This window comes from Cheilinus undulatus, linkage group 8 (assembly GCF_018320785.1).
Source record: "Cheilinus undulatus linkage group 8, ASM1832078v1, whole genome shotgun sequence".
Lineage (NCBI taxonomy): Eukaryota > Metazoa > Chordata > Actinopteri > Labriformes > Labridae > Cheilinus > Cheilinus undulatus.
The window spans coordinates 42,393,077-42,410,019 of NC_054872.1; the positions used below are offsets into that span (position 1 = coordinate 42,393,077).

A 16,943-nucleotide genomic window follows, 5' to 3' on the forward strand; every position below is an offset into this window, starting at 1 on the left:
GTTTTGGCGAATTTTTTGGCAGCCTTAGGTCTAATTCAGTGAAGAAACTGGTTAAAAGTTGTTGAGTTTTTCTGAATGTGCATCAAAAGACTCTCTGGCTCTGCCACGAGCAGTTATATCTATAATAATGTTGGTATTTGAGTGCAAAACGTCTCCATGTTGTACCTTTAATGTTTTTCATAGAGAAGCCTTAAAAAGTGTTTAGGTGTGACTCAGATCAGTGACCAGCGGTGATAAACTGTCACAATGGTTTTCTCCTCTCTCTGCTGTGTAAATGTTTTTAAATGATAATACTTTTATAACTGTAAGAAGAATCTTTGACTCACTGGTAATTTACTTCAGTGCTGTAAAGCCACTGTGAGCCAGGGGGATGCAGAAGTCAAACTGGGTCTGTGTTTAAAGGTCAGACCATCTCAGCTGACCTCAGTGCTCCGTGTAGGTCAGTAGTCACTCAACTTATTTGTGGGTTTTGTGTGTTTAAGTAGAAATACGCAAAGCTCGTTCTGTTATAAAGCCCTTATAAAAAGCCTTGATTCATATCATATAGAGCATGTTCAAGCCAGAGGACTGGGTCAACAAGCCAAACTTGATTTATGGAGCACATTTCATACACAGGTCAGCAGAAGGTGCTTCACATGCAGTCAGTCAAGCTTTCTCTGTTAAAGTGTTTATTCAACATAAATGCTTTTTTATAACACTTTTACAAAAAGAACAGATCGAGCGAAATGTCTAACTTAATTACAGCTCTAATTCCAAAAAAGTTGGAGCGCTGTGTAAAGTGTAAATAAATTGGAATGCAGTGATTTGCAAAACTCATAAACTCATATTTTATTCACAATAGAACATAAACAACTTATCAGATGTTGAAACTGAGAAAGTTTACCATTTCATGAAAATGATTTGCTCTTTCTGAGTTTGATAGTCACAACACATTTTTAAAAAGTCGCGAAGGGGGAACAAAAGGCTGGGAACATAAATAGTATGAATGAAAAACAGCTGCAGGAGTATTTTGCAACTGTCTGGTTGATGAGCAACAGGTATAAAAGCAGCATTTTAGAGGCAGAGCCTCTCAGATAGATGGGCAGTGGTTCACCAAAATGTGAAAAATCATCTTAAAATTGTGGAGCAATGCCAGAAAGAATCTGGAGAAATCTCTGAGCACAAGTGGCAAGGTCAAAGGCCAATATTGGATTGAAGGCCAATAAACTTGACTTTGACTGATTCAAAATGGAAAACTGTTGTGTGGTCAGATGAGTCAAAATTTAAACATTTTTCTGGAAATCACAGGCGCCATATCCTGCGGAATAAAGAGGAGGAGGGCCATCCAGATTTTTATCAGCACACAGTTCAAAAGCCTGAATCTCTGATGGTAGGGGGTTGCATTAGTGCCTATGGTGTGGGCAGCTTATACATCTGGAAAGGCTCTATCAATGCTGAAAAGTAAGTAAAGGTTTTAAAACAACATGTGCTCTCATCCAGACAGGGTCTCTTACAGGGAAGGCCTTGCGTATTTCAGCAAGACAATGCTAAACCACATATGTGAACAGCATGGTTCTGCAGAGGAAGAGTCCAGGGGCTGAATTGGACTGTCTGAAGTGAAGACCTTTCACCCACTGATGGGCAGTAACGCGTTAGAAGTAACGCATTACTGTAATCCAATTACTTTTTTCAAGTAACAAGTAAAGTAAGGGATTACAATTGCAAAAACAGTAATTAGATTACTTTTACTTTCCCGCAAGCAGGCTGTGTTACTGCGTTGCTAAACCGTGATTTCATTTTGTGAGACTGTCTCATGAGTCACGTGACAATGACGTATGAGCGGCATGACATCAGTGGTAAACAACAGAAACGTGTAGTGATCAACAAGAGACAACATGGAGCGTGGGAGAGAGCAGGACCATGCAGCATTTAATGCTTGGAAGTACCAACATTACTTTGAGTTTGACTCGGTGAAAGATGAAAAAAACATTAGCGTATGCTGCACACTCTGCGTGGGAAGAAAACTTTTATCTACAGCGAAAAATTCCACCTCAAATCTGAGCAAGCACCTAGCAAACTCACTGAAAAACCCCGCATCCCCCACTGACATGACCGCTGCAGCTAACACATCCAATTCCGAGGGCCCCTCTCCTGCTAAACAGGTGAAAACAGACTTAAGGGCGACAGGACTTAGGGGTGCTGAACTGAGGAAGCTCGTTGCTGGCTATATTGCCGAAGACATGTTGCCCATTTCCACTGTAGACTTTGAATCGTTCCAATGCATCGTAGAAAAAATACCGACCAAAAGTGGTGTCAAGCTGCCAACTGTTAAAAGATGTTAATGTTAACATGCTGAAATATAACTTAACAGAAGAAAGACTCACCATATTTTATTAAAATATGGTGAAATGTGCATAAAATATGTTTAAATGTTCAATAATTTTCTTCAAGTCAGAGACTGTTATATTTAATTTAACTTTTGCTTGATGCGATTTGCATAAAGTTAAAAGACTGAAACCAATAAAACAAGTTTTAAAAAAGAGACTGTTTAATTTGATTCAATTTAATTTGATGGAATATACAGAAAGAATAAAATTAGGCTGAAAAGTCTAGCTATTGCTTTATAGCATATTCAGGTTGTGCATCATGTTTTTGAAAAGTAACTAAAGTAATTAGTAAAGTAACTAATAACTTTTGAAAATAAGTAATTAGTAAAATAACTGGATTACTTTCTTGGAGAAATTATCACTAATCAGTAACTAATTACTATTTTCAAGTAACTTGACCAACACTGCTTTCACCAATAGAAAACATTCGATGCATCAGGAAACGAATCTGACTGAGAAGATCCAGGACTTTTAAGCAGACAGAATCCTACATCAGACAAGAATGGGACAACATTCCTCTCCCAAAGCTCCAGCAACTAGTCTCCTCACAAAGTCTAAAACTGCATTCAACAGCAGAATTTATGTTTTGATGCAATTTGAAATCAACTGACTTTAACTTTAACACCAAGATTCATTACTGGGGGTTTAGAATACGGCAGGGCTCGGAGTCCATAAGGGGGGCATCACAGACTTGTCTTGGGCTAAACACTCCTGTTTTGTGTCTCTGAAAATTTCATGTTGAGGCCATCCAGGCTTCAGTGCTCCTAAGACAGTCCAGAAGACGTTTAATAGAGCTTGCATCATTTCTTTAAGTGCACTACTAGCTTAATTTCATCCACAATAAAGATCCCTATATCCTCCATTTCCTTATTCATATTGCCATAATCTTACAGTAAATAGATGTACAGAATAGAAATGTAAAGAACAGATGGAATAGCATGCAAAGGCCCTGTGTGAATATATCATCTGCAGTGTCCTTCTATGATACAAGTAAATAGAGTAAAATTCAGATATATTGCAGCTTTTTACATAAATACTGATAGACACAGATAATAATTTGGCCCTGAAGCAGAATATAGTTTCCCTGAGCTCTAAACTGAATGAGTATGATGTGAATACAGAGGGTAAGGATAAAATGAGCTCATGATAAACATTTGACTGTGCAGAGGAAAATATTTATCTCAGTCATTTAAATGGTAAACAAAGTTTAGAAACAAAAAAAGGAGGGAAAAAGAGGAGTTGTGAATCGGTGTTGCCCCATTAGAGCTGGATCAGCACCTGGACAACCATGTGACAAACTATGAGAGCAGACACACTCCATGCTGTCTGCCAGGTGTCCTCCACAGGAGACAGATTGCAGTCTCACAGACCCTGCCTGAGATATATGTTCACCAACGGATGGGAAAATCGCATTTCCAGCAGACAGGACGGGGAGAAACGTCAGACAGCCCCCACAATGCAGCTGCTTTCCCACCCTGCCACCTGCCTGCTAAACTAATAGTGATTGCAAAGACAACTTCCTTTATAAAGACGGGACAAAGTGCAGAGGAAAGAGATTAGGATGGATGGAGACACATCAGCTGTGATTTGCTCATTTAGGCCGCAGTGAGACGTGAGAGTGGGTGTTTATGATCCACGAGAACATCTGAGAGTTGATGTGCTCTGCATCTCCCAATCACATTATTGCAAATCAATTGTAAGGGTGTAACAAGCCTCTTGTTTTCTATTCACTGTTAAATGGCTTTATTATGTCATGGTCAAGAGCTCATATAAGTCAGAAATGTTCACTCTGCAGATTGTTTGCTGAGATCATCGTTTCAGGTCACCCAAGGTCAGGACCATAGTTACCAAGAGCCCGACCCCAGAACCAGTAAGAATGGAGAAGAAAAGCAGAGGGCAGCATGTTCTGTTCCTTACAAGTGGACAAATGCGTGGTCGTACGGCTGCTATAACCCTTCACAGCAGTCAGCCACTGTCCATGAGATAAAACTAATTTATCGTTCTCAGTGACGTCCTGAAACATTCTAAAACATGACCTTCTCTGATTATGATTGGTAAATCTAGCACAAAAACAGCCTATAGAAACACATCTTGCTTCAAAATGTTCAACAAAAAGCAGTGAAACTGAACAGAAATGACATATCTTTACTGTCCACACTCAAACCAGCTTTATCAGTTTGTTTCAAGACATTCCTTGAGGTTATTGGCAGAGAAGGCACCCATATAGACGTAGTTCTGGATGCACTGGCCACAGAATCAAATCCTGATCCTGGTGCTGTTTGGTGCATGCCTTTCCCTCCTCTCTCTCTCCATAGTTTATGTCTTTCTGCAGCTGTACCATCAATCAAGGCAAAAAAAACCCTTTAAATTCTAACATTACTTGATAAAGCATGTTGCCACAGTTCTGTGGCAGAAACTAAACAGTGTTGGGCAAATACTTTAGTCTGGTTCTAAAAGTCACAACAGTTTAGTGCTACTTAATTTGAGCTATTTGGTTTGAATGATGAACTCTACTGCCAATACTACCTGATCATTATGCTCTATACACTCTAATTTAGCAGGATCTATGAGTTTGCATCTATGCAGTTGATGCAGGATTGCATAACTGCAGATCATCCTCCCCCACCTTGCCTGGCACTCGCTTTTGATCGTTGTTGCTGCCAAAAACCTGCTTTTGCAGAGGCTGCCTTAGTGCTTACAGCATTAAATGTCTCGGTTACCTTCAGTGACCAAAATTCCTTTTACTCCCGATCAAAAAACTCCCCTGGTTTGGTCACTAGATAAAGTATTTTGTCTCAGTATGACCCCAGGGCTTGCACAACCTTATGCTGTCATTAGCTTGTTAATCTTTTCTTATTAAACACTGTGGTCATTGAGTATCAACAGGACCAATGCAGGAATCCTCTAGTATCTACATATAATTTATAAATCTGTCCAATTTGTTCCATGCACAGCATGAGTTTGCAAAGCAAACCAGTGTTGTCTGGTTTATGATTTCACATCTCCTCTGAAGTCCTGTGACGCCCCCCAGGACAATATCACAAATGGAGCCTGTTATGGGGTACTGCTGGGAAGTAAAGAAGTAAAAATTACCATATTAAATTGTATCAAAAATATAATGAAAAACAGTAGGTCAAAGATAGTAAGGTTCATCAATGCTGTGCAATGCAGTACTCAGTCAAAAGAATTCTGATGTAATGTACTATTAAAATAATTGTTTCAGAAAAGGAGTCCAGGACTTTCAAATGTGTTTGTATGTAATATTTTTTACATCCATAAAGTGATATTTAGGTATTTTTGAAGTTGGGTTGTTTAAGGCACTTGGCAATAGCAAAAGCATTAGCCTCCAGTTATTTCAGTGAGCGTTGCCCCTTCATACAGTGAGGCTAGGCTATATAGCCCCACAGATGGGTATAACTGCGATTTTTAGGTAAAAATGGGCCAAAAAACAATTTTAATAATTTTTTGAAGTGTTTTATTGTTCACTTGGAAAGCCTTTGTGTTTGGCACTACTTTGCAAGGTGAGCTTATGCTACCAGCTACATGCTCTTCTGCCTCGTGTGTCTGCGTAGCTTTTTGATTCTATGGGCTTTGTCAGAAAAAAGCTCATAGTAGTTGTTTCAGCTCAGTTTTCCTCTTCAGTAGCTGACACAGTGTTTTCAGGGGGTATGCTGACTGGGGCTTGTCTAGTTATTAGCCACTAGAGGAACAAAGAAACAGCCATAAACTTACTTGGAAGACAAATTTCCATTCAGCTCTTCTGGTCAGTCAGTTTTCCCAATTTATCTTCAGAAAGTTGAAGAAGGTCTGTAAAACACTGGCATTCAGTGAGTCAGGGAACTCTGGTTGGTTAGTGATGCAGGCTGCAGGTGTCTGTGAGCAGCTATCCTCAATCAGAAATGTCCTGAAAAAGTCCCACTCATGTCAGAATCTATGTATAGATACGCTTTTTATATCAAAACTTGCCTAGACAGAAAAGGTGCTGTCCAGTAAAAAATAAGAAACACATATGATTGGCTGCTTGTAGTTCCCTAAAAGAAATTGTCAGTGAGCTGAAAAAGCATCCATATTGGATGCAGATTTTAAGGCTAGACCACAATCACATTCCTTGTATCACTAAGTTAACTTCTTTGCCAGCTGCAACTTTAAAGCTCTAGGTCTTAAATGAATGGCACATGAATATGGAGTTGTGTTTACAGTATTGTAAGTTGATTTTTCTGAATATTTCCAAGTTGTGATGTATTTGATGATGTTTTGAAGTTTAATTAGAGATTTCTAATCTTCATATTAATGCAGCTTATTAACAGACTCGTCAACATTTCTACACCTTCATGGGTCTTTTCATTATCACGTCACGTTTTTTTCTTAACTCTTTGATTAAGTTGAAATGCATTCAGATTGAACAGAGGGCAACCGAAAATCAAGCAGTCTTGACACTCCTGCTCCCTGTGTTCCCTCTAGAGCTCATGGTCCTGATGCCCGTATCCTGGAGGAGACAAAGATCCCCCCGCTGGGTCAGCTCACTCTCCCTCAGATGCTGCACATTGCCGCACAGATCGCCTCAGGGATGGTCTACCTGGCATCGCTGCACTTCGTCCACCGTGACCTAGCAACACGAAACTGTCTGGTGGGAGAGGGCCTGGTGGTTAAAATTGGAGACTTTGGCATGTCCAGAGACATCTACAGCACAGATTACTACCGGGTGAGTGGTTCAAAAATATCAGACAGGACTTTCATATTTCATTTATATTTGGATTGTGAGGTAGAAACTACACAATAACATTCAAAGGATAAGGTTTCTTGCAGTTTACAAAAACTCTGGCCTTGTGCGCCCACATCTTGAGATATTCATCTAAGATTTCTGCTTCTACTGCAGTTAGTGATAATGTATTAGTGCATCTCAGAACTAATGAAAACTCATGACTAAAACAAGTGCTCCATCAATTTAACCCTCTGGAAATTTGGGGGTTTCTCTGGATGATCATTCCACAGAAATGAGAAGAATTTTCCCCTAATGTTTTGAATTTCCATAGAGAATCGGTCTTTAGACTCTCCACAAATCAAATCATAGCTATGGAACAACTCATTACACCTTATTTTGCTTGGTTTTGGATCATATGGCAACTGAAAATTCAATATTTTTAATCTCCTTGGATCTTGGGCAATTCATACACAGCAAAAACCTAAATCTGTGAAAGTTCATTTGTCTAATTTCTCAACAAAATGATCTTATTACATTTTTTACAAGCTACAGTCTCCTGACACATCCAAATTAACATCTTGTTTCAATATATACAATTCAAAAATAAGTTTTGAATTGCTTAAATTGGAAAAAAAAAATAACCGCTTCCACTCAATGACTTTACTTGTTGTGTGTCTTCACTGGATGTACAACCCTGATTCCAAAAAAGTTAGGGCACACAGTAAAATGTAAATACAAACAGAATTCATTGATGTGCAAATCTTAGAAGTCATATTTTAATGAAGCCTTGTGTTAGTTCATGCAGGACATGGTAGGCATACGCCCAGCCTTGATTTGCTGATGGTCACCTGATCCTCGTTATCGCTTCCAAAGCCAATTACTCCTCTTCTTCTCTCGACACAGCAGTGTATTTAAATATAATCTATTTCTCACTAATCCTTGCTAGTATTAATGGTGCTGCCGCTGGCAAAGCTTAACCTCCTCCACCGCAGCCTCATCCTTTATAGCATAACACTTGTTGTACCCTAATATTCAGATTCATGCTACTATGGATAAATTCCTTTTGAACTAATATTATTGTATTCAATATGTATTGTCATAATTGTATTCATCCATAAGGGGGTTTCTAGCCATGTGCTCCCTGGAAAGTCAAAGCATGTTGCTTGGCTAACCGAGGGAGCATCTTTTGAGCAGAGCATTCTCCACGAAGTAAACCTGTATAGCAATTTTGCAATAAAATGGTTAAACATATGACAAGAGTGTTACCTGCTGAATTCACAATAGAACATTGACAACATTTCAGATGTTGATACTGCGACATTTTACCAATTTATGAAAAATACTGGCTCATTTCAGGTATGATGGCAACTACATATCTCAAAAATATTAGAGGCAGGGCAACAAATGGCTGTAAAAGTAAGTGATACTCATGAAAAGCAGCAGCTTCCTTTAATTAGGTTAATTTGCCACAGGTCAGTTACATGACTGGTTATAAATGGAGCATTTCAGAAAGCCAGAGTCAAGTAAAGATGGGAAGAGTCTGAAAAACTGTGTATAAAATAAAAAAATAAAAAAATTGCATTGCAAAATTGCAAAGACTTTGAATATGCCACCCTCTCCATAACATATTATCATCAAAGGATTCAGAGAATCTGGAGAAATCTCTGTATGCATGGGCTCAGGAACACTTCCAGAAATCATTCTCTGCTAACACAGTACACTGTGCCATCATGTATCATGTAAACAGGATATGTGAACACAATCCAAAAACGCAGCAGACTTCTCTGAGCCAAAGCCTATGGCGTGAGCTGCTTACACATCTGTAAAGGCACTATCAATGCTAAGAAGTAAGTTGCGTTTATAGCAACATATGCTCCCATCCAGACAACATCTCTTTAAGAGAAGGCTTTGTATATTTCAGTGGGACAATGCGAAACCACATACCACATTTATCACGACAGGATGGCATCACAGTAGAGGAGTCCAAGCAGGCCAGACCTTTCACCAACAGAAAACATTTGGAGCATCATATAAGAAATATTCTTACAAAGAAGACCCAAGACTGCTGAACAGCTAGAATCCTACATCAGACACGAATGGGGCAACATTCCTCTCCCCCAAACTCTAGCAGCTGGTCTCCTCACTTTCTAGATGTTTACAGACTTTTGTTGAAAGATGAGAGGATGCTACACAACGGTAAACATGGCCTGTCCCTACTTTTTTTGACATTTAATGCTGCCATCAAATAAAATTGAGTTATATTTTTTATGAAATAGGAAAATGTCTCAGTATCAACATCTGACATGATGTTTGTGTTCTATTCTGAATAAAATATTGGTTTGTAAGATTTGACCATCATTGCATTCTGTTTGTATTTCTGCTTCAAACAGCGCCCCAACTTTTTAGTTCAAGCCTTATTTTTGATTTTTAAATCTCTAAATTAGATGTTTGTTTGGAGAATGTGGTTCATAATGACTGTATTAAGGTGTTTTTGGTTAGAAATCAATAGAACAGACTTACTTGGACTGGAGTATAATTTTGAGAAACACTTGAAGAGGGAACATTTTCACACAGAAGAGGTTGAAAACATAATCTCAGTTCCTCAAACTTTCCCCTGTTTTTGTTAACCCTGTGAAGAAATCAATGTAAGTGGTAGAAAACCAAGCACTTGTTTTCTTTTGGGCTGTTATTGTGAGGCCCTCAAAAAATGAGGAGCTGCCAACTTTTCAGAGCAGTTTAAGAGCTCTTGACAATCTCAGCAGCTGCCTCATGAGGGCAAACTAAAACGTCTAATCTTTTGTGCTGGTGTTGAAATATTTTTACACCTCAGGACAGTCACATCTCGATTCTTATCATTCAGGGCAAAAAACAAGTTAAAGGATCCACTTTTTATTGTTGTACCAAACCATAAACCCAACTCTAATGGAAACAGATTACTTTCCTTTATCCCAACTTTATAATATATTTACTGTATCAACCATTAAAAAGACTGTCCTTCTCACATGTCATTAGATTAAATGAAAAACTTAAGTTTACTCTTTGCATTGTGAGCACCAAGAGTCTTTTATACCTTGCATGAAACATCCAGTTTGCACATTCAGATACCAAGGTGACTGCACAAGATTTCTATGTTCACACTTTGCAGTTTGATAGTCAACCACGACCTGAGTGCTTACACTGTACAAGTTCAGTCAGGATGATTTTCCCTTGAAAAGTCTCACATACAGAGGTCGAAGACAGTCTATTGTCTCATTTTCACATTTCAAAAAGCTACATACAGCAACATACCTGCTCTGGCCATCTCTCTCTCACACATACAAAGCATCGCCAGCAAGCACAACTATGTATCAGCTGAATAATAACAAACATTCTTCATCAGCTGGAGGTCCACAGGTAGGCCTATTTCCTGCGCATTCAATTCCTTTACTGTAGTCTGAAAAGGCACATCAAAGAGACATTTCTGTTACTTTTATGGTGATTTAAGATGCTGTCCTTTTACAAAGGAAAAAAAGCTCCAAAATTGGGGAATCTGCTTGTGGCTGAGCTCTCACCGTGTGATTATGAGCAGTCATACAACCAAAATATGAAATATGACAGAAATCTGTCCAACCACTTGGAAGCAGCTTGGAAGTACGCTGCACAACAAACGACACATCATCAAGTCATGTGACTAAAATTGTGGTTGAGTCAGCTGAAATTTGCACAGTGTAGGCCTGGCTGTAGGAGGTGTGAAGTGCTGCCATTCTGCTGCTGCATCTCATTCATGTTTTGTGCTGCTGATTTGTGATGTACTAAGATTATTAGTATGGCCCTAATGGGCATTTCCTGGCCAGTGAGAGACAAGACACACTACCTTGTTCCAGCCACATCCAGCTCTCTTCTTGTTTTGAACTGAAGACTCCATTCAGTAAAAACTTTACACCAAAAGGTGTGCTAATCAATATTTTAGATGCATGGAAGAATGTCTCATAATTCTCAGTATAATTCTCAGTATGCATCGGTATTCAAATACCCCAAAATGGATGTTAAGGCAAGGTAAGCACAGTCTTAGCTGGTTTGCAGTGGCAATGACGTGGTTCCTCTTGGGACAGCTCAGGACTAGCAGTCCTTTTCAGTCCCGGGTCTTCGCTTGAGCAGGTCCAGGGTCCGGGGGGGGGGGGGGGGGATAAAAGACTACCATGGTCAGATTTCTTAAAACTGCTCAAATGATCAGATAAGTTTTAATAAAAACAACCAGACATCTAAAACAAGTGTAGTTTATCCTGTTTTAAAACAGTAAAATAAAAACCTTAGTTGGTTTGTAAGAGTTACTGATCTTTTATTTATAAATGAGAACCTGTGAGAGGCTGCAGTGTACTCTGCTGAATGCGCTATCTTTCTATTTTTTTTATAACCAAACTGATGAAAAATACTGCACTTGATCTCATTTTCAACCCTTGAACTATCAATTGTTCCTGTTTGTGAACAGTTTAGTTTAGAGTTTAGATCAACAAAGATGCATCCTCCTCCTCTTGAAAATCTTTTTCATGTGTAACAGTCTTAAAGGATGAATCGATGTAACAATCCTCTTAAACTTAACCAAAACAGGTGATTTAGCTGTTGTGACTCCTCTGACTCTCTTTCATATTAAATAAAAGGCTCTGGATGGAAGGACTTTTGAATGATAAAACTCACATTGTCCATATTGTCAGCCTCACACTGATTCTGAGCTGCTCCTGAAGCTGGTGGTTCAAGGATACATGAACAGGAATCTGTGAAAGAACTGCTGTAAATGTCTGAGCTAAGATGATAGACCAAAGAAGCTAGATGACTATATTTTCCCCTTTCGACTTTGTTATGCGTTATGTATTTAGTGCTAAAACATTCCTTTGCGCATGAATCTGAGTTAGCCTTCATTCATCACCTCGTTTTCTCTCAGGTGGGAGGACGTACGATGCTGCCCATCCGCTGGATGCCCCCAGAGAGCATCATGTACAGGAAGTTCACCACTGAGAGTGACATCTGGAGCTTTGGCGTGGTGCTGTGGGAGATCTTCACCTATGGGAAACAGCCCTGGTATCAGCTGTCCAACAGTGAGGTAAGATGGGATGAAACTGATCAAAGATTTCAAGGTCAACAATAAAACCTTATCAATAAGGCTCCTGAGAGGATAATGAACAAAGCTCACAGAGTAAAAAAGGATGGAGCACTTTTCAGTTATTTTAGATAATGAACATACTAGTTCATTCTAAGCTGTGTAAAGTGAACTTTATGCTAGTTCGTTTTAAGCATACAGTACTGAGCTTCAGTGAAAATAAATCATTACAATGGCAGCAAGACAAATCTCACCTGTTGAGACAGCAGGGCTAATGTTTAGCTACAATGTTAACACTAGAAAGCAGCAGTAGAAGTGGATCTGAACATAAAATACTTTTTCAATAACTCCTCCACAAAGTCTTCGGTTATCCAGGCATTTATAGCTGACTTTGTTAAGGGGCTTACAGCTTTACCGTGCTGTTGAGAGTGATTGCTTTTGTGACATTCGAGTCCAGTTACATGATATCACAGACGGCGTTTCACCAAGCTGGATGTAAATCTTACAATGACAAGAACTGTTGGATGCAGACTGAATGAGACTGGTGTCTGAACATCATGTAGACTTCATAATCACAACCATCAGGGTCAGCCATTTATGATACCAGCAGAGATATAAACTCATTGCTGATTGTCTTGTTTGCTGTTGTAGCTCATGAGGAGAGATCAGTATTAGTTTCACACAGTTTCATAGCCTGATAAAAACTCCTCTTAGGAGCTCTAATAGGATAATATTCTGCTTCTTTAAGAATATTTTGGGGCTTTTTGCCTTTATTTTGATAGGGCAGCTGTAGGGGGACAGGAATTATGGGGAGATAGAGCATGCACCAATCCAATGACCAGTACAGTCTCTGTACATGGATGCCTACTCTACTAAGTGCTCCCATTGAAGCTTTTTAAATCGTTTTTTTTACTGAACATGAACACAAACATGTTTGCAGCCTTTATTACCTCCGCTAAGGAGGTTATGTGATTGGCAGGGTTTGTTAGTTTGTTAGTTAGTTTGTTTGTTAGCAACATAACTCAAAAAGTTATGGATGGATTTTAATGAAATTTTCAGGAAATGTCAGAAATGGCATAAGGAAGAACTGAATAGATTTTGGGAAGGATCCAGATCGCTGTATGGATCCAGGAATTTTTTAAAGGATTCTGTACTATTGGGGGATAGGGCTAATGGCAGAGGTCTGCGCTCTCCGAGTGCTTTTCTAGTTTAAGATAGTTTTGAGAGTATTTGAGATATTTACATTTTTGTGGCAATCCTAACAGGTTTTTTGCAGTCACATGATCCTGATGATGTGGTAATGCTAGATAAGAGTCAGGAAGAGAAGAACAGCTGTTAGGAATGTTAGTGCATTAACTCTCTAAATTGACCTGTACACTGACCTTGCAAAGCAGATGGATTCGCCAGTTTCCATGTTTCTCACTGGCAGAGTCGTGCCGCAAGCAAGCAGCGGCAAGAGGCCGGTTTGAATTATGGCGGAGGACATTATCGTGGATGCTGCTAAAGCATACATTTTATCAGAACTTGACGACATTTCTTCATTAAAAGAAGAGCAAAGAACAGCATTGAGTTATTTTCTTTTTGAAAATAACCATGTCGCCATGGTTTGCATTATGCAGCTCTCTATGGAGTTTACTCATCCATAGCAGCGCATCTCGGTTTGGGGCTACGACGTCACATGTTTTGTTGCTCTGATTGGCCCATAAAGATGTGACAGACAGAACATTCACCCAATCACCCTCTGAGTTTTTTTTCAAAGGCTCTACCCTTACCCAAACACTGTGTATGAGTGTTTTTCCAGATGGATGTGTAAAACACATCCATCCAGGTTACCTGTACACTGCAATCATCAGAGAATTTCTGCATATGTTGAGTATGATCCCTAAACTTTACAATGGTGATATACTATTAACTAAATAAAACTTGTGGGGTAAATGACCATGTGATTATGTGCTGTTTCATCCGTTTTTCCTTTTTGAAGTCTGGGAAACTCAGAAATGAGCATATAAATTTGGGACTATATGTTTTTTTTTTTTAAATTCACACATATTGAATCATGACCCAAAAATTGAGGTATGAACTGAACCGGGACCTCTGTGAATGGTTACATCTGTAGTTAATAATGTCAGGACTCAAAAGGAGCTCATTTATTTTCAATTTGAAAGGTTGGCACAGTCATAAACTGAGCAAAACTTTGGCATCTTGATAGCTCACCTTTACCAGAAATCACTTCCTGCCACCCATCTGAAGTTCTCTTGTGTGACATATCTGCAAAAAACTGGCACATAACACAGTTCTCACAGGACACCCTGCCTAAAGTTTTCTTTAGGATCATAATTTACTTGGCATTTTTTTAAACTGTTCACACTTAGACTTGACTAAATTAAAATCTGCATGTACTGGGCATATTATACTGTACTTTCAGGCATGTTTGGTCCAATAATTGAGACTGAAGTAAGCAGCAGATGTGGCGAGTAAGCCCAACTAAGGGCACCATTGGGTCGTAAGGAGGATTGGCACAACGCTGGTCGTGCTCTGAATGCCCTTGCATATTAACAGGGTAGGGGAGTTTAAAGTCCACACCTTAAGGTCAAAGTAAGGATGTGTGGCCAGAGTAAGCCTACGCTAGGGTACTGTCAAGGTAACTTCTACCAAAAGGATTCTACCCATGATGAATCCTTAGCGGCCTATGTGCCCAAAAAGATGCACATGACTGTATTGCCATACTTTTTTTATATTCAGTTTTCCTGTGGCAAAAACATTTGGATTTTTGTGACCTTGACTTTTTCCTATTTTAATTTCCACACAGCCACTGATGTGATGTGATCAGTTGATTGCAGCCTTTTTCTCAGGATACTGAGGAATTATTTGGTTGGCACTGGAAAAACAGCATTGTTATCTCAAAATAATGTGAAGTAAAAGTAAAGTAAAATACACAAGATCTTGAATCAGGGACCTGGTCAACACAGGATAATGGTGGAAAATGAAATGCATGGATGCTTGCTCTCTTAGGGCTTCAGTGAATGAAACTTCTCTTAGAAAGTGTTCACTTTAAAGCAGAGACATTTGCAGATGATGGCTTTTGATCTGCAAAGCACAGATGAATAACCAGTGAAACTTATCTTAATACTTAGTAGATGTCATAAACTGAGATTAGACGAGACTATTTAACCCCTTCAGGTGCTTTTGTAAAATGTTTTAAATGTTTCACTTGAACTTGCAGAACGAAGCCTCATCCCTCTTGTCGTAGATATTTCAGAACATATGCATGTGAAGTTTTCCACGGCTCTGCACTCTTAAACTGATCAATACATTCATAGTAATTAGGACCGGGGCAGTCTAGCCTTTGGAGCTGGAGCACCAAGAAGTGGGACTCCATTGTGACCACAGCGGTGCTATTAAAGGCCCAAACCCTCTCTCCTTTCAACAGAAGGGTAGATCACTTTTCTCACCCACTCAATTCTAATCTGATTGGCTCTCATTTTTGCCCAAGGCCAACGAGCTTTAACCTTGTTAATCTAATCTGTCTCATCCAGTGACGGACAGGTGAAATTATCATGTTGCCTAAACACGCTCTAGAAGAGATAAATCATCCCAAAATACTGCAGACAGCAGCCATTTAAAGGCGGCTAGTTTGAGTGTTTTTTGGTGACTGGCTGCCTGTTTCAGCATTCACTGGTCTCTTTTGTTCAGAGGATCAGGCCAAGGTTAACAACAGGAAAAAAACTGAGTAAGAAACTCTTCAAAAGGACATCCTCTCTCATCGTCGACAGTGATTTATTCACTGAGCAGTAGAGTGTGTGAACTCAGTCATCGCCCTGTCAGCGTCTGAGCTGTAGGTTGTTCACATTTATGCTGCTTTACTTTGTCCCAGATGGAGGGAAATCTGAAGATTGTGATGATTTTTGAGTCAGTTTCAGGACAGGCCAGATTCCCTGCATTGCTTTTCCACATATGATGCTTTTCTGCTGTGTGGTACTCTCTTGATTGGTCTTAAATCTTGTTTTCCATCAAGGGATCATGCCTGGTACTTATTTTTTCTCATTTGGTGAGGTTACAAGTAAGCTGAGCTGATAAGATAATGTGACATCAAGACACAGCTGACTGCTGAGTGGTCATAGAGTCTTGTCATGAGGAGTTTCACCAGTAGGATGTCTGAAACGGGATTCAAACAGCCCTCGTTGACAGCTTTATACAGCTTTATAACTTCTCAAACCTTTTAGTGGTATTTTGTGTCACTGCTTTCAACCATTTCTGGAACAAATTTTGTCCCCTTGCTGTGACAAAGAGCTGCAGACTGAAAACCAGGTACACTATTGTCCAATTGTTGTTGACAGGCCCGCAGAGTTGGCTGGGCCCCTGAAAAACCCAGTGAATGGCCCCTCCCCTGTTGTGATTTACTGACTGATCAGTTGAATTGGTGCTCATGTCCTGGCTAATGAGTAGTTCATTTCAAGCTGAAAACAGTGCCGAGTTATTATTGCAGGGGTCATCAACTCCATTTTCACAAGGGCCAGTGTTTCCTTGACTGATGCTGTGAGGGCCAGTTAAATTGAAATATGAATTTAATACTCCTCTGGAGGCTGGATGGAAAGCTGTGGGGGGCCTGATGTGTCCCCCGGACCTCCAGTTGATAATCTGTATTATCTGTATTATATACAGACTTTTGCCTCTTTTAACCAAAGTTTTCCCATTTTTGCCAATATTTGCAACTTTTTAACCCCTTTTCACGACTTTACCCATGCATTTTTCCACTTTTAACCCATTTTTACCATTGTTAACTATTTTGAGACACTTTTAA

General features: G+C 39.4%; 1 protein-coding gene across 2 annotated transcripts in view; it reads left to right on the forward strand.

The window, feature by feature from the left end:
- The window catches only part of ntrk1 (neurotrophic tyrosine kinase, receptor, type 1), a 121,029-nt gene that overhangs the window by 98,357 nt on the left and 5,729 nt on the right, over positions 1-16,943 (forward strand). For both annotated transcript variants that reach the window (XM_041792552.1, XM_041792551.1), the window contains exons 14-15: positions 6,828-7,068; positions 11,987-12,145. In XM_041792552.1, the coding sequence (XP_041648486.1) occupies positions 6,828-7,068; positions 11,987-12,145 (400 nt within the window). The remainder of the gene's footprint in view (positions 1-6,827; positions 7,069-11,986; positions 12,146-16,943) is intronic.